This window comes from Camelus bactrianus, chromosome 10 (genome assembly GCF_048773025.1).
Source record: "Camelus bactrianus isolate YW-2024 breed Bactrian camel chromosome 10, ASM4877302v1, whole genome shotgun sequence".
NCBI classification, from domain to species: domain Eukaryota; kingdom Metazoa; phylum Chordata; class Mammalia; order Artiodactyla; family Camelidae; genus Camelus; species Camelus bactrianus.
In genome coordinates, this window is record NC_133548.1 from 34,213,885 (window position 1) to 34,238,087 (window position 24,203).

General features: G+C 46.6%; 1 protein-coding gene across 12 annotated transcripts in view; it reads right to left on the bottom strand.

Moving 5' to 3' along the window:
* NAV2 (neuron navigator 2) overlaps nucleotides 1-24,203 on the bottom strand; it is a 690,492-nt gene that overhangs the window by 204,707 nt on the left and 461,582 nt on the right. For 11 of the 12 annotated variants that reach the window (XM_074372244.1, XM_074372243.1, XM_074372242.1 and 8 more), the window contains 3 exons: nucleotides 17,008-17,080; nucleotides 6,121-6,385; nucleotides 1,935-2,003 (listed from right to left, as the gene is read on the bottom strand). In XM_074372244.1, the coding sequence (XP_074228345.1) occupies nucleotides 1,935-2,003; nucleotides 6,121-6,385; nucleotides 17,008-17,080 (407 nt within the window). The remainder of the gene's footprint in view (nucleotides 1-1,934; nucleotides 2,004-6,120; nucleotides 6,386-17,007; nucleotides 17,081-24,203) is intronic. The other variant, XM_074372241.1, reaches the window with a different exon arrangement.

Sequence of the window (24,203 nt, forward strand, 5' to 3'; positions counted from 1 at the left end):
GGAACAAACACCAGACTGCAGGTTTCTGCCAAGGTCCCCACCCCCACTTCCTTTCCTATGTATGGACATTGCGTGATGCTCAAAAAAAAAAGGGGGGGGGACCCAGTTTACCAGTGCAGTGGGGGTCTGTCTGACTTGGGCCTGTGCTGTCAGGGAAAGCAGTCACTCTCCAGCACGCTGCTATGGGCTCTCTGTGTCTCCCGCTCTGCAAATTCATATGTTGTCACCCCAACGTGACGGTATCTGGAGATGGGGTCACTGGGAGGTAATTAGGTCACAAAAGTGGAGCCCTCATGATGGGATGAGTGCCTCAGAAGAGAGGCAGGAGAGCCCGCTTTCTCCCTGCTCTCCACCCTGTGAGGACACCGCAGGGACACGGCCATCTGTAAATCGGCAAGAGGCCTCTCATCAGAACCCGACCGCGCTGGCACCCTGACCTTGGATTTCCCAGTCTCCAGAACTGCAAGAAGTGAATTTCTGTTAAGTCACTTGCTCTATGGTGATGTGTTACAGCAACCAGAGCTGGCTAAGACATGTGGCTATGAGATGCAGAACCAAGTCTGGGTAACATGCTGACTTGTTCTACAGAGAAGCAACCGCCCTGTGGCGTCTCCCCCCAGCCAGGAAGATCCTGAGTCGGGCCTCCCCCTGCATAAGCTTTTTTAAAAAGTTAACTCTGATTAGAAAAGGTACCCACTTAGAGCCTAAGAGAGTGGGTTCCGTATTTGTGACGCAAATACAGAGAGGGATGCAGCGTGGGCATTCCTTTAGCTTTAAGTGAGAGTTTGACGAAAAAGAAATACCAGCCGTAACGCGGAGATTTCATCTGACAGGATGCCACAAGGCAATGGGAGGCAAAAGGCCAGGAGAAATGGTTGAAGCCTGAGATTTTAAAAAGCAGCCTCAACAACCACATCAAGACCAGAATTCAAGGAGGTCCTCCTCCTTGAGGGGAGAGATTAACACAGTGGTTAAAGTGAGGGTTCTGATTACCTGGTCTCAAATTTGGGTTTTTCCACTTTCTGTGTGACTTTAGTAACTTACCGAACTTAAGTTTTAGTTTGCTCATCTGTAAAATGGGGATAATAACATGACTTACCGCAAGAAGGCTGATGTGAAGATTAAATAAGATAATGTATTCAAACTAGTGCATGATAAGCATTTAATAAATGTTAGCTGTCGATACCTTTAGAACAACAGTAGATACAAGGATGTAACTGCCATTTCCCATTCCCTGGAATGGGTCCTCAGAGGATGCAGCAGATGCCAAACTCTGAGTCAAGAGAATTAATTAGTGAGCAGTCCTAATTTTTATTTTCAGGAAACTGGGGTGATCCCTCCACGGTACACAAGAGCATCCAGAAATAAAAATAAGACAGAGCTGCCTTATTGCTTTGTCCCCTCTGAATAATCGGATTCATGCTTCAGGTCTTTAAAACTCAAGAGAAAAACTAATCTCACATTAGTAATTTAGCAACAGCAACAATAACAAAAAACATCACACACAGAAATGAGATGCAGGTGAGGTGGGATCGGGCCAGGACAGAGCAGGGAGCCAAAGTCATGATAAAACCACTGTGGAAAACCACCTAGAAACTCATCTCTCTACAAATCAGAATGGACTTTGACACCCCAGCAATCAAAGACAAAAATCAATGAAATGCAGAAACCTCACACACAACTCAACCTCACTTACACTCAATCTCTCTCTCTCTGTCACACACACAAACACACACACACGCATGCCCCCCACCCTCAACAACCCCGCGGCCACCCTCGACTTTCCAACATTGGGTCATCAGCCAAAGCATGTTGGGTTTTCCCAAACTGCAAACATGACACAGGGAGAGGGACCAAAAGGAAATGCAGCCAGAACAAAGGGCAGGAGGAGTTGGGTTGAAACCATGCTTTGCAGGGTGTGGAGAAAGTCTAACCTAGAGATCTTTTTCTGACCGAGAGTGAAGCGGATGATTTTGCTTTGTGATGAATCCTTGGATGATGCACTGCATGATAGGAAAGAAAAAAGTGGAAGAGGTGAGTGAGGGGAGAGAAGATGCATTAGACACACAAGCAAATAATCAGAGTCCTGTGACAATGGGACCGGCTCCAGGGTTCCCCCCGCCCACTTTTCCCACAACATGCAGCTTTCTTTCTAGGTCTGACTTCTCTGATTTGATAAATCTCCACTGTGAAGAAATTGCTATCAAGATTATCTAAGAACTTGTGTGACTTTCTTTTTCTTTTAATTCCAAATGTCTTCTCTGCTATCAGTCACTATAAGGCCCTTCTTCCATAATAAGATGCTGAAGCTGGGGGTCTCTGACGAGTACACTTTTGCCTTTCCAACATATTTAGAAGCTTTGATTTCACATGCTTGTTCTACCAGGGTGCTTTTTCCATTAATATCCTGAATATCCCATAAAGTTGCCCCCCAAAAAAGGGTGGAGATGTTTGCAAGGTTTGCTGGTCTTGGGAATGTCTTAAAGTCTTCTGAACTTGCTAAATTCTGGGCTTTGAGCCATAAATTTATAAATATGAAGAATCATGGTTGGACTTCATAAAAAAGTTAAATTTATTTACTACCTTGTGAAAGATAGAAATATTTATCTTTCTTGCATCCATATATACTATACCATGTTCATAAAAGGATCTGAGATGAGGAATGCAATGTTAGGAAGTGGAGAAAGAGACAACAGAGAATGAATTTTTTTTTTTAAAGCAATTTTCTGGATTTTTCCTAAAAAGCTAAATACTGATAATATGTAAGGTAGACATAGATGGGGAAGAATTTCATGAGGTGGAGTGTGGGTCAAGTTCTCAGCCATCACATAAGGTACTGAGAAGAGCTGAATTTAAGAGAAGCTGCTCTGATTCCTTCATGCCAATGCCTCCAATTTCCTTGCTCAGCTTCCCCAACTGCTTCATTAACACACATTATGGAAAAGTTGCCAAGTTTTAATATTTGCTATCCCAAGAGGTACGATACTGAGGTGTGTTCATATCTGGCAGAGTTCTAAGGGAGGGGCAACCCAAACCTGGTATCTGGGTGTTGTGTCAACATTTGACATTGATGATCAAGGGTCTGAACCATTACCCTCGGGACTTTGTCAGAATTTGAGAAGAGAAATACAATAGAACTAAGCCAGTGAAGCTATTTTACTATTCTTAAATTTACAGCTAGAGCATCAGCATGGGGTATCGTATTTCTAGACCTTGAGAACAAGATATTCTCTGGAAATAAAATTAGAAAGTATTAGTATATAATGGATAAAACCAGTCATTTGCAGAAGGAACCCAATCTGAGCCAAATAAAGGATGAATGAGGACATACAGTAACTCCAAAATTTGTCTCCACATTACAGAGTGGGGCACCACGATGGCAGAAACTACTCTGGAATAAATGGATCTAAAAATCTGGCTTAAATGAACTTGGCTCATCTTTAGGTAAGGCATTTACTAATGGTAGGATGTTTTTTCTTACTGGGAGATGGGTGTCCCGAATGGAACATCTGGTTCTTTTCAGAAGACAAATGCTTCCCATGGAAATGGATATCTCAGGCTGGCACAGCCCAGTGACACAAGCCCAGAGTTTTCTCAACACATGTTCCTGGAAACCCTATGCAATGAGATGCTCTATAAAACAAGAAGAGTTCTGTGGCTGAGTTTGAGAATGCTTCCTATGCCCTCTTCTGTGCACACATGTTCCTTCCCCCAGCTTCCTTATCTTAATAAATATCACCATTTTCCTAGCTGCTTAAGCCAGAAATCTAACCTTTACCTGTGATTCCTCTCCCTCATTCCAGAGAGTCAATCTGCCTGTAGTCCTGTTGGCTCATCCTCCAAAATGGCCCAGAACTGGTCCATCTCTGTATCTGCTCTACCACCTTGATCCAAGCCACTGTCATCAAGAGGACCACAGAAGCCTCTGAGCTGGGTCCTCCCTTCTGTTCTTGCTCCTCCATAGTCTTATTCTCCAGAGAGGAGCAAAGGTGACTTTTTTTTTTTTAAAAAAAACTGTAAATCAAATCAAGTCTTTCTCCTGCTCAAGACTCTCCAATGGCTTCCTGTTAGCTTTAGGATGAAATATGAACTTTACCCAGTTTAATTGTCTCTCTGTGACCTGGCTTCAGGGCTACAGGACTACACAGCTTCAGAGGACACCACTCACACTGTCTCCCACGTAAGTGGTGGCAGCCCTCTTTGCTTGCACCTCCCACTTCCCTTTACCCACTGAACTCCAGCCACATTAGCCTTCTTTCTGCTCCTCCAACCTGCCAAGCTTACTCCCACCACACGACCTTTGCACCAGCTGCTCCCTCTGCCTCATCTATTCCACACCTGCCTGGCTAGCTCCTTGTCATTCATAGTTCCACTTTGGTGTCATGTCCTCAAAGAAACCTTCCTACCAATCCAACCTAAGTTATTAACCCAATCCCTCTGAATCTCATCATCTGATTGTAGCACCACTATCTGATATGTCTCTTTCCCTTTCATTTGCCTGCCTCCTCCAGTAGAATGCCAGAGCAGGCACCTTAGATATCTCATTTCGCCTTGACCCCCAAGTACCTAGAACAGTGCCTGGCACACAGAAGGCATTCAAACACTAACTGGATAAATGAATGCATATTGGCAGATTCCAGGATCTCAGTAGTTCCCTGAAGTAACAGAACAACTGAACCCAGATTATTTCCCAATTTTTCCCCCATAGAAGCCTCTCCCTGAAAGTCACTATCCAGGGAATAGGCCCTCTGCAGAATGCAGTGTGGGGGATGGCGTTCTGATCATTCAATCATCCCACTCCATCAGGGAGGGGACCTCTCTCACCAAAGAATGGCTCCCACCCAGGTGGTGCTTCAGGGCAAAGGGGCAGAGGCTGGCTGCCTGGCTGTCTATTCTTTATTGCTGGTCAATGCACCTCTACCAGCCCACACACTAGTTTCCATAATGTGAACTGGACATAATTAGATAATTAGGGAGACTGATTTACATCATATCTATCACTGCTGGTTTTAACACCATCAAAACTGGGGAACAGCAGTTCTCATGGGGAGAAAAGCCGTAACCATCTGTAAGGCAGCTACTTTATTTGAACCACTCTGCGCAACTACAACGGGCTACCAAGGATGAAGGTAAGTGAGAAACCTTATGATTACTAATGCCGAGGCTTTGGGGGACTGGAAAGAAAAAGCTATTTCTCTTTAGTGTATATTAAATGAAACCAAGCAATCAAGTTGATCAGTGACATTTAGGTTTGATAGCTAAAGGTTTATGACTTGAAAAATAATTATTATGGGCTTTTCTCCAGAACTTCCCTATGAATCAAAAACTTTCTAGTTCCTCATCCCCCCCTTTTTTTCTGTCATTAGAACAAATATGTTACAAGGTGATCTTTTACAGAGTTGCTAAGGAATGCAACTATTCGCATCATGACAGGGTAGATGGCAACTGCCCTGGTGTTCCGTTGGTGTATCTGGTGTATTATTCTACAGTGAGTCCCATTGGCAAGGTCGGTCCCTCTAGAAACATCAACAAAATCTAGGCCCTAACCTAGAAAGCAGAGGATCACAGCTGACACCACTACTCAGTTTCTAAGGTCAGCAAAACTCAGTCACGTTTTAATGATAACTGCTCCCATCAGGGGATGTTGGCCCTCACAGGGAAGGGGGCTACCTCTTTCCCCGCTAAAAACCCCTTGCCATCTTTCTTCTGCATTTCTCCTATAGCAAAGCAGAGGCATCTGCTGGAGACCTTTTGCCTCCACTCAGTGAAATTACTTGCACATATAACACTGAACACCCAGCTTGGAGGCAGACACGCAGAAGTCTGAAGTCTATTTTAGGGGTTGTTTATTGCCTAAGAGCATGTGTACGTGTAATAGGGCAGAGTTAAGGCAGGAGCAGCTAATTAGCTTTGGCTGCTGGCGATTCTGATCTAGAAAAGGACACATCTCCGCCAGGCGCATCCATCCACTTCAAGGTCACGCTCATTCCCCACAAATGACCAGTAGTCCTCAGCACCAAGGAAGCACAAATGAAAAACACGCTCAGTGCGGGCTAGGGTGTGGTCAGCGGGGCGGAAGACCCCTGGAAAAGCAGAACTCTCAGCTGGCGAGGAGCCCACCTGGACTGCATCTCCGCTTGTGCTTTTGACTGCTGATGTGGCGCTGGCTGGTGAGGCTGGCCCGGGGCGTGAGGGGTGGCTGGCACCTGTTGCTGGGGAGTGCCAGCCTGGCACTGCGAGGGGGCCCCGGCCGCCTGGGACCCGGCGGGCGGCAGCGGTGAGGAGAGGTGCTGCTTCTGGGGCTGGGGCTGTTGCTGCTGCTGTTTGTACCGGGAGAGGCTGAAGAAGAGGCCTAGAATGGCCTTGAGGTTGCCATTCCTGATTTCTGCAAGACAATAAAGAGATGCGGGTTAGCGGGAAGAATCCTTTCTGGGGAGCCCTTTTCCCGGTCCCTTCAGTAGGCTGCTTCAGCCCTCCTTTGAGTTTAGTTCCTCTAGGAGATGACAGATTTCCCCAACACCTAATTGGTATCACAGTCAATTAAAATCAGGCTGAGACCACAAAGAAATTAGTTTATTCTCCCTACTGGGATTGGCGTGGAGATGTGAGGCAAGTTGCAACTGGGATGTCTGGCCGAGGAAATTCTCAGGACACCACCAGAAAAGTCAGAGTCCCAAGCAAGTCTGTGCTTGTCCGGGAGGCAGCACGAGCGATACAAGGACAGAGGCAGCGGGGGAACTCACTGGTCTCCACGTGGCTCTGCTAAGTCCGTGCTCTGTGCCTCAAGCCACTTCAAGTGTGCCAAGTGGCTGCCGGACTGCTCCACAGTTCCTGCCCTGCGTTACCCAATCATCCTTCCCTCAGACCTATGGCCCTGAGTCTCTCCTGCTTGCTGAATAAATAACCTGAATTTGGGGTGGGTGTGGGGATAGGTAATAGGGCTTGCTTCCATAGAGAACTCACGCAAAAATTCTCTTATAGGAAATTCGTGCAGAGTTGGGGATGTGAAAATTTTTGCTCCAGACAGAATTTTTTTCAGATGTTAAAATGTATTTGCCTCGAGGCATGCATAAAGAGTCGCAGAGAGGGAATAAAATATTTATTCACAGGCAGAGGATTTGGATGCAAAGCAATCCCTCCTTTTATGCAGTTAACATCAGATGCTGATGGCCAAGGTCTAAACTGACCCTGAGGGTGAAGTGATAGGGCCACCCAGCTCGAGGGACAGAGGAGGAGGAGCCTGGGGGGAAGCTTTGCTTTCCTCTGCTTTGCTTCCACCCTTAGGCTGAATTTCTTTTTCTGAACTGGCAAGGGGGTTAGAGGGAGTGGAGCTGGAGGAAGGGAGGCCTCCCTTGCCTGCGAGGGTCACACAGACCTCCAGGTTAGCCCCAGGCTGGGGAAGAGGATGCTGATAAAGGAACCGGAGTTTCCGCCAAGGACCAGTAGAGAAGCAGAAGGTATGAATGGGGTCCTTTCAGAAACCAGCCCCACTCCCTGTAAGCCTGCCAGCACCCCGGGGTGTGATTGGCTGACGAGGTCAGGCTGAATTACTTCCTGTTGAAGAGTTCCTCTTTCCAGGCTCTGAAGAAACTGGCAATACAAACTACTGGAGTCCAACTTTCACTGCTTCGGGAGCCAGCATGTTCTGATTGTGGGACACAACTGGCAGAAGCCCAGCTTTGGGAAAACCAAAGCCCTGAGTTCCACTCCACCACTTACAAGCTGTGCAATCCTGGGCAAGTCACCTCATCTCGCTGGGCCTTAAATGACAATACTGACACAGCTTGTTCCATTATGCAAGGTTGTTTTGCAGATCAAACGAGCGTATGTATGGAAGCAGATTGTCATCAGTCAAGTCCTTCACTGGTCTTGGTTACGGTATGACAACCACAGCCCCAGAATCCTGAGATTCCCATGCAGCTCCGGCTCCATGATCTAAAAATGATGGTTTCTTTACTAGGGTGACCTTATAATTTACCATGCAGATTATGATATTTTGGGGAGTGAAAGGGAGAAGCTCTTTTTTTTTAAATTTTGTTTTTTTATTGAAGTGTGGTTGATTTACAATGTTAGTTTCAGGTGTACAGCAAAGCAATTTAGTTACACATATACATACTTTCTTTTCCAGACTCTTCCCCATTATATGTTATTATAAGAAATTAAATATAGTCCCTGTGCTATATAGTAGGTCCTTGTTGTTCATCTATTTTATATGGGAAGCTCTTAATTACATCAGGACAACAGGTGTGAGCCAGGGCTGACCTGGACAAGCCAAGATAATCGCAAACCACTGTATGCAATGCGGGGAGCAGAGAGGGTTCCGCAGAGGTCGGAAAGTCTCCCGAAAGCCCGCCCCCTCGTTTCTCTGGGTGGTTCAGCTTTAACCTTTCAGCTCCACCTCCTCCTCCACCCTAAGGAAACCACAGAACACACCTGTGGCCTGCTCTGCTGCCGCTTCTAAATGTTCTTACAGGGACATCGTCACAGAATGTGGGGCTTGGAGGGGCTGATTCAGCTTATAGACTGAGTTTCTGTAAGATTCAACCTCTCTGAGCCTCAGTTTTCTTTGTTTTTTTTTTTTTTCAAAGGAGAGGGTACTTGTTATCAACCACCTCTCCTTATTTTTTGGGGGGGGGGGTGATGTTTTTTTTTTAAATGGAGGTACCGAGGATTGAATTTTTTTTTAATGGAGGTAATGGGGATTGAACCCAGGAGCTCGTTTGCTAAGCATGTGCTATACCACTGAGCTACACCCTCCCCCCCCCACTCCAGTTTTCTTTAAAACGGGCATTTGACTCATGGGAAGATGGAGGATTAAGTGACACGACCCCAGTCACTCATCTGGACAGTGACGGGAGGCAGGGAAAAATCAAGAGCTGACAGGCAGGTGAGGACCTGTTAAGGTGTTATCGAATCCTGGCCTCTGTGCCCCAACACCAAATTGAAATCCGGAGGCAGAATTCTGGGTGAAGCAGAAAGAACAGCTTTGTTTCTTTGCCAGGCAAAGGGGGTCACAGCAGGCTAATGCCTCAAGACTGTAAGCCTGATCTGGGGAGGGGTAGCAGGGAGTTTTATTGCAAGACTCCAAGGAACAGAGCTCCTGATAAACCTCTGTGAACGTTCAGGGGCTGCCTTCTTTCCTCCCTGACACCAGAATGTGCTTTAGTATGAGGGCAGCCATTCTGGGTGGCTGTAATCTAGGTACTTCAGAGAGGAGTGCAGCACAGGATAGGGGGAGGGGTGCGTCCCGGGAGGGCCGCCCAGGGTCCTGCCCCATTACAAGGGAACCTGGGGAAACAACTTCCCCTCAAAACTGAATTCCTTGAAGGGTGAAAAAAGAACTATAACCACGTAGATGAGATCTACGTAAGATTTTTGTTCCTTTTATAATTACCGGCAGATTATCCAGTTTAGAATAACAAGAGCTACTACTTGTTAGTATGTATTGAGTTAAACTTTTTACACACATGATCTTATTCAGTCCCTACCGCCTGGAAATGAGTATTATCATCTTTTACTGCAGGGGAAACAAAGGCTCAGAAACATTTGTGACTACTTCTCCATGGTAATAAATGCCAGAGCTGGGATTTGAATCTAGGTTTTTCCAGCTCAAAGCCAAGTCTCCCCACGCGATGTAACTCAGCTTACCTGCATACCCATCATGTGTCGTGAATTTAAAAGCACACCTCAGTATATTCAATATCTTGTTAGTAGCTTACTGTGAAAAAGACAATGAAAATGAATATGTGTATGTTCATGTATGACTGAGGCATTGTGCTGTACTCCAGAAACTGACACAACATTGTAAACTGACTACACCTCAATAAAAAAAATTTTTTAATTTAAAAAAATAAATAAAAGCACACCAGATGTTTTATTTATTAAGCTAGCTCGTGGGCACGTAAATATTCTTTACTCTTCTTCTAGACATTCCATAATACATTAAAAACAAAAAACCACACGAGAAAAAACAAAGAAGGAAGGAACGAACAATTGAGCAGATCCAAGGACTCAGGGGTTGTCCCCTGCAGAAAGCAGGCACATCCACGTTAACATCCTCATAACCCAGCAGCGCCACGCCGGGCAGGTGAACAGAACTGGCACTATGCCACATTCGCTGTCTGCTATGGGTATTAAGTCATTTATTGTTCATAACTGTCTGTTCTATTATTCCCTGAAACATCTTTTTATTTGTGAAAGAGCCCAGTGCTCCCATAAATACACTCTTTCTTAGAAGGAAGCATTCTTATTAGAAAGATCACTGACTGTCAGAGCCAAAAAGACCTGGATTTGAATCTTCATAGTCCATCCTTTACAGACTTCAAAGTTTTTGCAAGATTCAACCACTCTGAGCCTCAGTTTCTTCTTTACGCTGGGCACATGTGTGCTGCACCTTTCCCATGGGGCTGGTACGAGAATTAACAGAGGATTAAATGAGAAAGTAAGTCCAAGGCACCTGGGGCACTCCCAACTCTGTACTTCCCTTTTTGGTTCAGAAAATATGGTCATTGTACCTGCAGCCTCCTCAGAACTCAGCCCAGGGCCCTTCACCTACAAGAAGCCTAAGAAGTTGCCCCTCCTTCCCACACATCTCCTCTGTGCCCCAGTCACAGGCTTCCAGAGGAAAAGCAATCATGAATAATCCCATTTTAGAGAAAAATCCAATGGTGAGCCTTTAGAAACAAACAAGCTTTACTGAGGTATAATGTACATTATAAAGTCACGTGTACAATAATTTTTAGTAAGTTTAGTAAATTCCAGTTTTAGAATATTTCCATCACCCTGAAAAGTGCTCATCTGCGATCAGTTCTCAAACCCATCCCAGGCAACCTCGAATCCACTGCTCCTGTAGGTCTGCCTATTCTGGGCATTTCCTACAAATGGAATCATGTGGCGTGTAGTCTTTTGCATCTGGCGTCTAGTGCTGAGCATGTTTTCAAGGTTCATCCATGTGCGAGCACTTAAGAGTTTGTTTCCTTATACTGCTGAGCATTATCCCATTATATGGAGAGAACCCATTTTGTTTATCTACCTACCAGTTGGCGGATGTTTGGACTGTTACATTTTCTTTTCAGAACACAGGACTCAAGAATGGTGGATGCTCTGTCTGGGGTGGACAGGCACAAAGTTTATGCCATGGGTGGTCGGTTAGAGACAGTCTCCAAAATAGCTAGAATTGTGTTTGTTTCCTATTTCCAAGTGGCATTTGTCTATGTTCCAGGAGGCCTGGTAAGCCGACTCCACGGGCCGTGTAAAAACAAAATCCACCAACCCACAAAAATGTTTCCTTCTTGACATTTCCCAAAGCTTTGGGAAAAAAGAGCATCATTTTGTTTCTGATCAACTAGCCTCACCCTCTTGATTTGTAGAGAAGGGGAAAAAAATGTAGACCTAGAGAGATAGGGCTTGTCAAAGGAGACATGAGCTAGGCTGCTGTAAACCAGCACGAGAACCCTGTTCTCCTCTCTCCTGGGCACCCCCCCCATGTAAACTAAGGAATAAATGACACAGGACATAGTCCAGTTTCCACTAGAACTCAGGATTGCTTTGAGTCTTAATCTCCTTGGGCTCTGACTGATCTCCACTCCCACCGGCTGGTACTAATCTGCATGGATGCTGTAGGGAATGCTGGGTAAGGCTGGAGGATAACAGTCATTTTCTTTCAACATTATTTAGAACAAACCTCAGGCCTGGTTTACTACTAAGGCACAGGCATCAGAATAATCTAATACAAAGGAAGGGACTCAGACTGCAGTCTCAGGTTCCCCTCCAGTCATCTGAAGTCACAGTGTGAGGTCATGCGGCTGATTTGAGGCTGTGGATTCCGGGTCATTACTCCCCAGGACGGGTCATCTACACAACCTGCACTCACCACGTAACCACCCCACTCCGCAGCCTTTCTGTGCACTGCTCACCAAGCCTGGCAGTGACCCTACCCCCTAGGGCAGGTGGACGAGGAGGTGGGAGCAGAGCTTACAGGGTGCTGGTGAGGGGCAGAAAAGGTCCCACACACTCCAAACTCAGGTGATGTGGGCAGATGGAAACAGAAATGATCCACCTGCTGTTTCTACCCTAATGGTCCAGAAAGACCTCCTTCCTTCTGGCTCAGGATGAAAAGAGGAGACAGCTCAGCATCTGGGTCTCTGACCAGCAGGGTAGCAAACCCGGGCCTGAGCGCATCAAGCCAGCAACCAACTTTCCTCCAAAAGCATATAGACTCCAAAAGCATATATACTCCAAAAGCATCTTCCTGCCTCTTTCTCCAGTCTGCCAGACTGATAAAAAGCCAGTCTTCTGTCCCCATCATATTACCTATGCCCCATTACCTAAATTTCCCTTCACCTTCCTTTTCTGCCTGATGTATGCCTATTCAACCTACTAAACTCAGGGGAAACATGGCCGCCTCTGAAGTCCCCTGACTGCCCTGGGCCACGCTGACTGTTGCCATTCTTTGGGTACTGCTGGATCCTCTACATACCATTAGCACAGCTCTCTTATTATTATTATTATTATTATTTTAAATATAGGTACTGGGGATCGAACCTAGGATCTTGTGCGTGCTAAGCACGTGCTCTACCACTGAGCTATACCTTCCCTTCAATAGCAATCTTATTAATTGGAATGAAAGCTAGTTTTGTACAACTGACATGACTCTCTGTGTACCCTGGTACCCAGCCCCATGCATGGTATATAGGATGTGCCCGGCAAATGTGTGCTTAACTAAATGTGATATGCCTTTCCTTCCAGACCTCCGCTTTCCCATTGCAGGAGGATGGGCTCAGGGCGAGGGAGCATAAACCCCAGGTGTTCTCAAAACTCCCAGGGGTAAAGGCCATCCTTCCTCACAGGGACAGGTTTACAGATGGTCATGACAGGTGGAGTGTGTGTTGGGGAGGGGCTGAAGGATCTTGAAAATCACCCAGGGCAGGGAGAGGCCAAAGCTCACGGGACTCTGGCAAGTCTCCAAGAGCAAACAGATGAATCCAACCTTGAGGAACACAGAGGGGGTGGGAGAGAACAGCAGCACCTCCATGGGGCTCCCCTGGCCGGCAGCCCCTGCTCGCAGGCATTGGCTATCTGTGCCCCGGAACAAAGGCTCTCTGTGGCTTTCTCACAGGCAGGTCAGGGCAGGGCCTGAGCTGCTGAAATGCTTCAAGGACAGGTGCACACACCCTCCCGTTCCAAACTGAGCTTTAGTCACTGCAGAAGGGTGGAGATGTACCTATGGGACTTTCCAACTGCTGATTTATTTTTTCATCAGAGGCGGAGCCTTGGGGCACTCAATCAGCTTCAAAAGGAAAACAACAAGCATTAAAACAAAAGCATTATTTCTTTAAACACTCTAATGCTCTTCTAGTAGTGAGGCAGGTGGTTGGAAGCGCAGAGAGTGGTGAGCAGGAGAAAACACCAGGCCTTTGAACCAGCAGGTATGAGTAGCTTGGCCAGGGCTGACCATGTGGGCTTCTCTTTCGCCACACGTAACAATCACTTTGGGCCTTAGTTTCCTCATCTGTATGATGAGGTAATACAAATACGGGCTTCAGAAGGCTGCTGTGGAAATTAAGTAAGATATAAAATGTGCACAGTGCTTATTATCTCAGTGACTGACATGTGGTGAGTTCTCAGTACATGGTTTCCATTCCAATAATTTAACAGGTCAAATGAGGTCTTTCCTGTAACCCTGCAATGATGAATAAAGTCCATTTGAGGATAAAATAAAAGGCTCCAAGTACCCTTGCTTTTTAAGTTCAAGGAACCGATAAACATTGGGGCCAGTCACCCTCCCGTAAGACTGCACTGGTCCAGAATTGGTCTTACTACTAAAGACCATCACCATCATCCCTCCCCACCCTGCCCAAAATCAGTATGAGAGATCTAGATGAGAGACTGTCATTGAGGGTGGTGAGGGTGATGATCAGAGAGATGGGTTATTTCCTCCCCTCACCAAAAAGCAAGAAGGTGAGGTCCTTGCACAGCTTAAAGTCAAGGGGCTAGAGGCTCCAGGAGAATCACTCCAAGTGGTGGCACTGGCACTCTCATGCCCAGCTGGGAATTCTGCTTAGCAGAGACTTGGCAGGTCTGCCTCTTGGCCACCTAAATCTGAGGAAAAGAGCTGAAAGGAGATTGTATAGTGGGGACTTCCAGGTGACAGAAGGCCCGTTCTGTTTACTGCAAGTGTAAGACAGAGCGCACACCTTCCTGCTGACTCCATGGTGGGTAACTCGGGGATCATGAACCTGAGGTCTATGGCTTTACCAGGACCACCTTAGTGTAGGGACAAAAGGGGCCCAGGATGGGTGGGGTATAGCTCAGTGGTACAGCGCATGCTTAGCATGTGTGAGGTTCTAGGTTCAATCCCCAGGACCTCCATTTAAAAAGGGGGGGGGGTGTTAGGGGAGAGGGCTGAATCAGAAGGATGGGATGTGAATGCTACCAGCTGGGGGTGAGCTGGAAAGGCTGGTTCAATCTCACAACAGACTACCAAGGCCCTGAGCAGGCAGAGATTCCCGTGCAGGGACAGTGGCAATGACGACTACCCAAGAGGAGGATAGCAACTTCACCATCAGCAGAACACTGCTTTCTCTGATGCTGCTCCAGTCCTGGAGGCCCAGGTGCAGGAATGAGGGAAAGGAAACAAAGTCAAGTCATCACACCTCCATCCCCCTTCAACCTTCCAAAGCCACTTGCACTCGGGGAGCTGGGGGAAAAGAGCTTGGAGTTTGAGACTGAAGTTTAAAAAAGAACAAGACAGGGTCATAAGTAGTAACATAAAACTGTTCAGATAACTGGCACGTGACTGGCCAACACATTAGTGAGTCTCGACCTGGGTGGAAAGATGGGAGTCAACATAGCACCACTGGTGGCAGTTGGTAAACCCACTTCATAGTTATACCCCAGCAACTGATTCCTCAACACACTGGTTACAGTCTGCCTTGTCTGCTCAGAAACTCAGAAGGAATACCTTCCACTCTGGACGAAGGGCTGGGGCTGAGTGTCTCTGCATGATACGCCTCCACAGGCTGCCCAGCATCACCTGAGACAGTGTTCCAGCCAACAAAGGGTTCTAGATCTTTTTTTTTTTCTTTCACCTGTACATGGTATACCTAGATTTTATTCACCTGTCCCCAAAGACACCATGAACGTGAACTCTGAGATCACAGACCTGGGTTCAAATCCTGGCTTTGCTGCCCACTAACTACAGCCTTAGGATGTCACTCATAACTTCTTTAAGCCAAAACCTCTTCATCTGTAACTCAGCCTATTATAAACTCCAACACCAGTTTTAAGAGCTGGAGCAGATGCAGGTAAAAGCCTTGGAAGCACAGTTGGTACTTTTTCATTTAATAATATTTACTGAGTAGATTCTCTATGCCTTAAAGTATAGAGACGATGAGGCAAAGTGGGGGGAGGGACAGGACAAAGAGAAGGCAGGACAAAGGGTAGACAGATGGCAGGGTGGCCAGGGGTCACCTCCAGGCCACATGGGATGGAGCTGGCCTCCCAAGTCCGCATCCCCTAGAGCCCTTTCTGCTAAGCATGAATTTGTAAGGCCCCTGCCGGGGGGGCACAGGCCTGAGATCCAATCCCTCCCAGGAACTAGGAAGTGATTGCCTGCCCCCTACACCGGCACAACAACTCTCTTCCAGGAGGAAGTACCGTGCTCCTTGGAACAGAAATATTCATCTCCCCACCTCTCCACGGAAACACCACAACCAATCCCCATGCTCCAGCATCGTGCAGGCTACGTGCCATTCAACCCAGATCTCATTCGTCCCCATAGAGGACGGCCCACACCCCAGGGCAAGGGAATTCTCCGTGGAAGCTTCTCTCAGAGCTGAGATTAAGGCTGACCATCTGATGGCTGTCTCAGAGATCTCTGGAAGTGGTGTGACTATGCCTGACCTGGGAGAGGCCCAGACTATTAGAGGTCCCACCTGGGGAATCCCAACATGTCCCATTCAGAGACATGACACACCCATGAGACGCCAACAGTGCCCCCACCCCACCAATACTGGAAGAGCCGACAATCCAGAAACATAGCCAGGAAAACCACGTAGCAGAGCAGAGGCAGGGAACAGGCCCTGAACAGATCACATTTGCAAACTTACCTGCTCCACTGGGCCGTGTCCTTCTGCACTGCTCCCTGCCTCCCAGCCGACCACCAGCTTGGAGGCTAACGAGCAGCTTTTCAAAACACAACCACGCTAGGGAAAGGTGGTGTCACCTGAAGCCCAAACGGCTCTACCTGTTCTGGGAAAACTGGAGGCAGGTGCAGCCTAATGAGTTTGGGAGGATGCCGGGGCCGACGGCAGCTGCTTGTATTTACAACAGGAGAGAGAGTGAGTTTCCAGAGTGAGATGTTGCCTGAGGAGGCTAAGAATTCAGACCAGCCATCTCCAGACCAGCACCTAATTGAACAGCCAACCACCAGCACACGCTAATGTGTTAATTAGCCACCAAATTGGAGTTAATTAAAAACTAATCAGGACATCAAAATGGAACATCTCATTCATAAATCATGTGCTTTTTTTTTTTTTTTTGAGCTAGGAAAAGTGCTGCTTCTTCTAATAAAAGTAAGAGATAAAGGATTAGGCATTTTTCCCTGGGAACTTGTACAGTTTAAATATGTTCTATGGTTAAGTGTTCTCTCTCCCACAGATAAGGACTGGCTTGATAATTAACTGAACTGCCAGTCGTGTGAATCAAACCAGCGTTATCTGAGTAAGCCCTTCTCAAAGAGAAGCAGCTCGGTCTTCACTGCTCCCTCAGTTTCCTGAAGACACGGCTGGCACGGTTGGATCGGCACTCTTGGAGCGATTCTCTAGGTTGTCAAAAAGTTTGCAGCCTCAAGTGTAGACAAGCATCAAGCTGCCTCAAAACCAGTAAGAAACAAGACCAGAAGAGGCCACCCGCACCCATTGGCTTCACTGTATAAACATCATCAAAAAGTCACAGGTGGGCATTTCTAACGATGAAAGGGCAGCTTCACGGCGTGCTCTGACTCACCTTCGGCAGACAGCCCCTGGATGTTTATCCCCTTAGCTGCCAGGAAATTCAAGCAGGCATCTATGTTTTCAATCTAGGGGGGGGAAAGAAAACAATATACACTCAATAAACGTTCAGCCTCCTCCAGAGCCACCTCTTATTAGGAACAAAGGGCTATGTCAGAGAGAGGGTTCACTGTGCATTCGCTAAGGTTCTCAAAGAGGAAGATGACATGGAGACACCGGATGGATAGATGGATGGATGCAGGTCAGGACTCTCCCTTGTACTCGCAGAGGAAAGGGTTACCTAATGTCCCAACCACACAGTGCCAAAAGTTGAGAGCCTGGCTTGCTCACCGCTGCAAAAATAACCGGGCTGGAATTGGAGCACTAGTGTTGATGACTGTCACCAGTGTTATCCTGAAAACTTGAGCAGCTGCCAGAAAAATGGAGGTGGGGACAAGGTTAGAAGACCCATCCGCCTGCCAGCAGCTGAGAGAAATTTCCAGCCACCACCAAGGAGGTAGGCAGTCAAATATAAAATGAGTGAATGGGAATTTCAGCAGGAATCTGGGTAGTGTTAACTCACAAAATTCTCAGGATGGCAGGCATTGCAGAGGACCAGGGAGAGCTGGAAACTCACCAAACCCCTCTGTCCTTTGTGTCTGCTGTGACAAAAAGGGACCTAATCCCACCAGGGTCTGGGAGACCTCCCAGGCTTTCCAGGGCTGATGCTACGGCCAAAGGCAAGTTCACATCCAGCCCTCAGGAAAGAACAATTAGGTCATTCCCAAAGGTCTGATTTGACTTCAGTTGTCAGGGCTGATTATTTTTTGGTCTACTGGAAAATGTTCGGGCTCCATTCATGTCAATGGTGACCATAAATAAAAGAAATTGCTTTTGACTTGGCACAGGGATCTTTGAAATTCACACAATCTGCATTTCACAGTGGATATTTTCCTCATCTCCACCCCCATCCCCTACCCCCAACCTGCTATCCTAGGCTCTACCCACATGTTCATGAACTCAAACCACTATTGAACCCATAGGGCTGGTTTTGAACTAATAAATGACTGCCCTGAACAGTGTACTTGTGCCCATTCTCTTTCCCCTTTCTCAAACAAGATCCTGGTGGCTCCTTCATAGCCACAGAGGGTGAAGTGTCTCCATTTTAAAAGCCCTACTTTTTTTTCAGTTGGAGTCTAGTTGATTTACAATGTTGTGTTAGTTTCTGGTGTACAGCATAGTGGTTCAGTTATACATACATACCCTTTTTCATATTTTTTGTTATAGTTTATTATAAGATATTGAGTGTAGTTTCCTGTGCTATGTAGTAGGACCTTGTTTATCTATTTTATATATAGTAGTATCTGCTAATCCCAAACTCCCAATTTATCCCTCCTCCCTTTTTACCCTTTGGTAACCATAAGTTTGTTTTCTGTCTTGAGTCTATTTCTGTTTTGCAAATAAGCTCATTTGTACCACATTTTAGATTCCATATATAAGTGATATCATATGATACTTGTCTTTTGCTGTCTGACTTACTTCACTTAGTATGATGATCTCTAGGTCCACCCATGTTGCTGCAAAAGGCATTATTCCATTCATTTTTATGGCTGAGTAATATTCCATTGTATAAATATACCACAGCTTCTTTATCCAGTCATCTGTCGATGGACATTTTTAGGTTGCCTCCACGTCTTGGCTACTGTAAATAGTACTGCTGTGAACACTGGGGTGCATGTATCTTTTTAAATTAGAGTTTTCTCCAGATATCTGGAGTCACATTGTTGGAACATATGATAACTTAAGAACTCGAATTTGAGTAGAGTCTGCTCCAAGGCAGTCTTCTTCAAGTTCATGTCCACCGTGCCCTGATATCTGTCATTTTCCTCCTCTGCTTCCAAACATGTTAAATTAAGCTCTTCACAGTCTTCACAGCTTCCAAACATGTTAAATTAAGCTCTGGGACACCTGAATAAAACTGCATCCAGATTTAAAGAATCCACTCAACCCTGAGATTGAGGTCGCTCCAACCTTGCATTTTTTAGCTCAGGTCCCCATCTCTTTCCCAGCTCACCTTCTAGGATCCTCATCTGGGAGACATTTTTTCATCTTTAGAAAAAGGGCCAGAATGCAATTTCCTGTACATGAAATAAATACTGATACTATAGGTTAGGCCTGCCACCATCGCAGAAAATCATTTCTTACAAAGAGGGAGGAAAAAATGAGACAGCTTTGAACTTTCCTTTCTTCTTTCCAGCACAGGATGACTGACAGTGACAACCAGGTGCTACCACCTTGGAAGGTGGGTTGTGGGGGCGGAGGTGAGCAAAGAAGGAAGAGAATGGCTGGGAGGACCCTGTGGAAGGTATTCCAGAGCAATTGGCTTCCGTTTGTAATAAAAATCATCTCTCTCAGTGAGAAAATATCAGTCCTCATTTCTGGTACTGTACACAGTGGTAAGATACCAAAACCACTCAAAAGGACTTGTGGCTCCCACACAAAGGCACTAGGTATTTAAATCATGGTAAAATGATAAAATTCCTTTTCTACCATTTGTCTCTTCCTATAATCCTATCCCACTTCTTTTAATGTAAAGTCTTGCAAACAGCTCATAAGGGAAGCTCTGGCAATTGTACCCCCATGAAAAACAAGAAAAAGAAAAAGTGACCACCCCTGAATCTATTAATGCAAAATCAAAAATAGTGCACTTGATGTTTCTCCCAGGAAGTGTCACAGAGCTGGGCGGACACGGGTAGGTTAAGTTTTCTCAGCAATAGTGTGGCAATGTGACGCTGGATGATTAAAAAAAAAACAAAAACAAAAACCAAAAAACGGATACCTACCAACATATCTTAGAAAAGCACTGCTCTACTACAACACTGTGATTCTATAGAACCTTCCTTCCAAGGAGCATAAAGTGCATTTCCTTGTCACATTTATGGAGCATTCAATGTATGTAGCATCATTTAAAGTCTGGGGTGATTTCTTCCTGTAAGGTTAGCCTTGTGCATTTCAATTCATCCTTTCTTTATAAATGTTATATATTCTATTAAAAGGCAGGAGGAGGCGGATAATTATAGATACATTAGCTCGAATACTTCCTCTTGTTGTTGATTTTCCAAAGTCCTACCTTTCTGTCAATGAATTTCGTAATTTAGATCAGTAGTTCTCCACTGGGAAAGGAAGACAACAATTTTGCTCCGCAGGGGACATCTGGCCAAGTCTGGCCACATTTTGGCTTGTCACAACCCTGAGGGGAACTGGCATTTGATGGGGGAGAGGCCAAGGATGCTGCTCAACATCCTACAACTCAGTGAACAGTTCCCTCACAACCAAGGAATTATCCAATCCCAAATGTCAGCAGTGCCAAGGGTGAGAAACCTGAGTGACGTGATTCTTTTAATCACTCATTCAATCAACGTGATTGTGCAGATGTCTGGTCGGTGGCAGGCACTGTGCTCGATTCTTTTGACAGTGGTGGTCCAGAGTCCTCCTCCCTGTCCAGGGGCCCACATTTACCTAATCCTTCTCTATAGGGTCCACAGAGCCATTTCGCACAGCACTCCCCCCACCCCACTCCCATCCACTTCAGGAGAATCCGAGCATATAGACAAGGCAAGCATTAGGATCTCCCTCAACAGTGGGGAGAGGAGGCCCAAGGGCACCAAGAATGCTTCCTCCTAGAGAGGAGATGGAACACGGAACACTATCCAGATGGCCAGACTGCACTCCCAGAAAACGTGAGACCTGAAAATAAGAACTCGGGTCATCACTGAAAAGACGATTCCTAAGACCGCCAAGTGCCTTGAATTTTTCCCTCCACCGTGAATTCTCTGCTCACAGAAGGAGTTCAAAAAACATTCCTCAGGTTTCAAATCCATGCTTTAATAATGTTCCACTAAGGTTAAGAATCACTCCTGACACGGCGGCCAAGACCCTTTTCATCTGCACCCCAGGAAGAGTGCAGGGCTGGGAAGCAGCACAGGGTCAGATGTGGATTCCAACCTCCCGCTTCACTTGGAATGAGATCAGAAGGGGAGAGTGTTTCTTTGATCCAGGCTCTCTTGTGATTCCAATTCACCTTAAGGTTTTCTTGTAAATACAGGTAAACAGCCTATCTTCCTGGACCACTGAGACTGCAGCCTCCCACCACATCCCTTGAGGGGATGGGCCAGTGGCAGGAGCCTGGCACTCATCACAGCACAATGAGGTCCTAGCGCCCATCTTTAATGAGGTTCACAGCTCATGTGGGGTCCAGACACATTGTGAGAGATGAGGATCCTGTTGAAGTTGGGACGCAGAGGGAAAGAAAAGACTCTTCACCAGCAAAGTATGTAAATACAACCAGAGTTTTTCATTAACACATAGCGGCCAATATAAACTACTTTCCAAAATTGGCTGAAAAAATCTGTGCAAAGTCTGACATTCCAGTGTTGCTGAGAGGCACTGGGTGAGAAGATTGTTGTAGCTGCTGTCATAGAAATGGGTCCAAGAGCTCTGGGATCAAGTTCCTGGAGTTTGACGTGTTAGTTGGGGTGGAGGCGGGAAGCCAAGAAATGGGACTACAGCAGGGCTTGGAGACCCTGGGAGCAGAAAGGAGCAGGATGGGGAAGGGGGTGGAGTACGGGGACAGACCAAAACAAGGACGCACTTCCCAGGGTTTCCTTTTGTCTGGGGCTATATGTGGCCTCCACCCTGTGCAGTCCGTGAACCCCCGAGACAGAAAGGCTACGATTAAGCCTTCCTCCCACTCTCAGCCAAGATCTCCATCCCAAAGTTGAATAGCTTCTCAACAGTCCCTAAACTTTAGATCTGCAGGGCAACTTTCATGGACCATGTATGTTGAGCCCACGCCTCCCACATTCAGAAGTACATCTCCGCCTAGGACGGGCAGAGAGCAAGGAGAATCAAAACAAATGGCAAACAACTGGAAAGAGAAGGGAGGGGGGAGGCAAATGGAAAACTTCACATTTCAATCATGATTAAGGCCAGGCTGGGTCTCATGATAACATAAAATATGCAAACCTCAGATGCACTGCTGTGTATCTCCTCGGTAGCTTAGAGACTGATCAAGTACCATCTGTTGTGGCAGTTGTCATGGTAGCATTTTTCTCTGAATACCAGCGTAGCTGAGTGCAAAGTACATGAAAATGATTAATGCAGATGAAGACCATCTCTACCAGCGCCACCACAGCACAGGGGGAGAGGGGGCCCTGGGCACACCACTCATAAATGGGGTGCTAGTTTTTATGAGTTTGGAGTTTCTCACCAGGCCCCTTGGAGATCTCCAGCTTGAGAAGATGAATTTGGGAGGGGGAGGCAAACAGATGCTGCATTCAAGTCAGGCATGGTTACCGCCATTTAAAAAAAAATTCATGAAATACCTAGCGCTTAGGTAGTGGGAGACCTGGACCCCAGACAAGGCTGAGGAAGAACCTGCAAGTTCTAGGGACTTTAAAAGCACAGTGTAGCAGCTTCTCGAGTGTCCTGTCAGCTCAAGCAACTTCCTTCCAGGAGTGTGTGTGATCCTCACACCTGATACTCTACTTGTCTACAAAAATAATCATCATCTATCCATTCACTTACCCATTTCTTAGCCCATTATTTACTGAGCACCTTCTGGGTGTCAGGCAGTGTGTTGGCACTTGGTATACAGTCGTGAATAAAAGAGACATAATGCCTGACCTTGTAGAACCTACACTCTGATGGAGGGGAACTGGCGTAAATAAATAGTACACCGAGAGCATCTGTCATGTGCTAAAGGACCTGATCTAGCCTGGGGGATGGATGGGGAGTCAGGTAAGAATTTCTTCAAGAGATAGCAAGTTGGTCCACAGAGACAGGGCTTCCTGTCTGTTCTGTTCACTGATGAAGCCCCAAGCACCTAGAGGAGTATGGGGAGCATCGTAAGTATTCAGGAATGTTTGTTGACTGAAGAGAAATTTGAGCTGAGATGTAAGAGTGAGCTGGGCACCTAGAGTGGGGAAGAGAAGAACGCAGCCATCATAGGGCACCTAAGGCTGCAAAGCTTCCACTTGGGACGCAGCGTAGCATGTTCTGGGAACCAAACGAGAGTCAAAATGGTTGGAGGCCAGTGTGCAAAGGAGAAGAGCAATGCGAGAGGACATGGAGCCAGAGCAGAGCACGGGGCCGTATTCAGAAGCTGATGTGGAAAAGCAGAGAAGGGTCCTTCCTGCTCTTAGGGAAGCCTTGACACCCCATGACCATGGCAACGGCAGCAAGGCCAAGCCCTTCTGGTCTGAAAGCTGCAGGATGGGCTATTTTGCTGCAGGGACGGCTCCAGCAGCATCTCCAAGGTGGGGCTCCAGTGACATCCAGGCTGGGAACTGAGATGGGGAGGGATGGGAAGGGCAGGGAGGCATCTGTGGTCACAAGTACTAGGAAGGTCTGTTTCCTTTCCAACAGGTCTCCAAGTTCCTCTGCCCCTTTGCAACAATAAAAATAGAATAGAAGGAAAAAAGAAAAAGAATTCAACCACGAAACCAAACCAAAATGCACTTGGGGAACTACCCTCCCAAATGCGTGACTCATCAGTGTCTGTCTCTTTTCCTCTGCCTTCCGAGGGGCCACGAACTGATGCATGACTGTCCAGCTTCCCTTTTTCCTCCACCTTTGTCAGTGTTGGGGTCCAGCAGCATCCTACGGTCACGTGGCTCATGGACCACAGTGCGGTCCTGGCACACCACTACAGGACAGAGCAGGCAGGGCCCGGACACTGTAGTTTTCATTTTAGAAGGGGACTCCAGAAAGAGGGAAATGTATGGTGGTGTTTCAAATTCTCCTAGGCAGGGAAACATTCAAAGCATCTTCCCTTGTGAGCCCCACAAGCTACCACTTGTTTGGTGGATGCACAAAGCCATCTATGTCCAGTAGTATACGGGGCTCCATACCCTCGTCGCAGCTCTGGCCATTCAAGCACCAGAGTTTTCAGAAGCTCATGTCTAGCTCCCTTGGTGGCTGTGAAACAAAGTTTAGGACTGTGGGACTCAGGGGCTAGCAGGGCTTCAGTCCCTCTCTCAGTCTGTTTCTTGTGTTGCTTTAATGCCTTGCCTGGCTCCTTCCTTTAATTTGGCAATGTTACCCGCCTTATCTTGTATGATATTTATAACTCTGGCTTTCCAAGATGTTGTCAAGAATTCCATTTTAGAAAAATTTTATAGGAGTCTCTGCTGTTACAGCAAATGGGTAAGT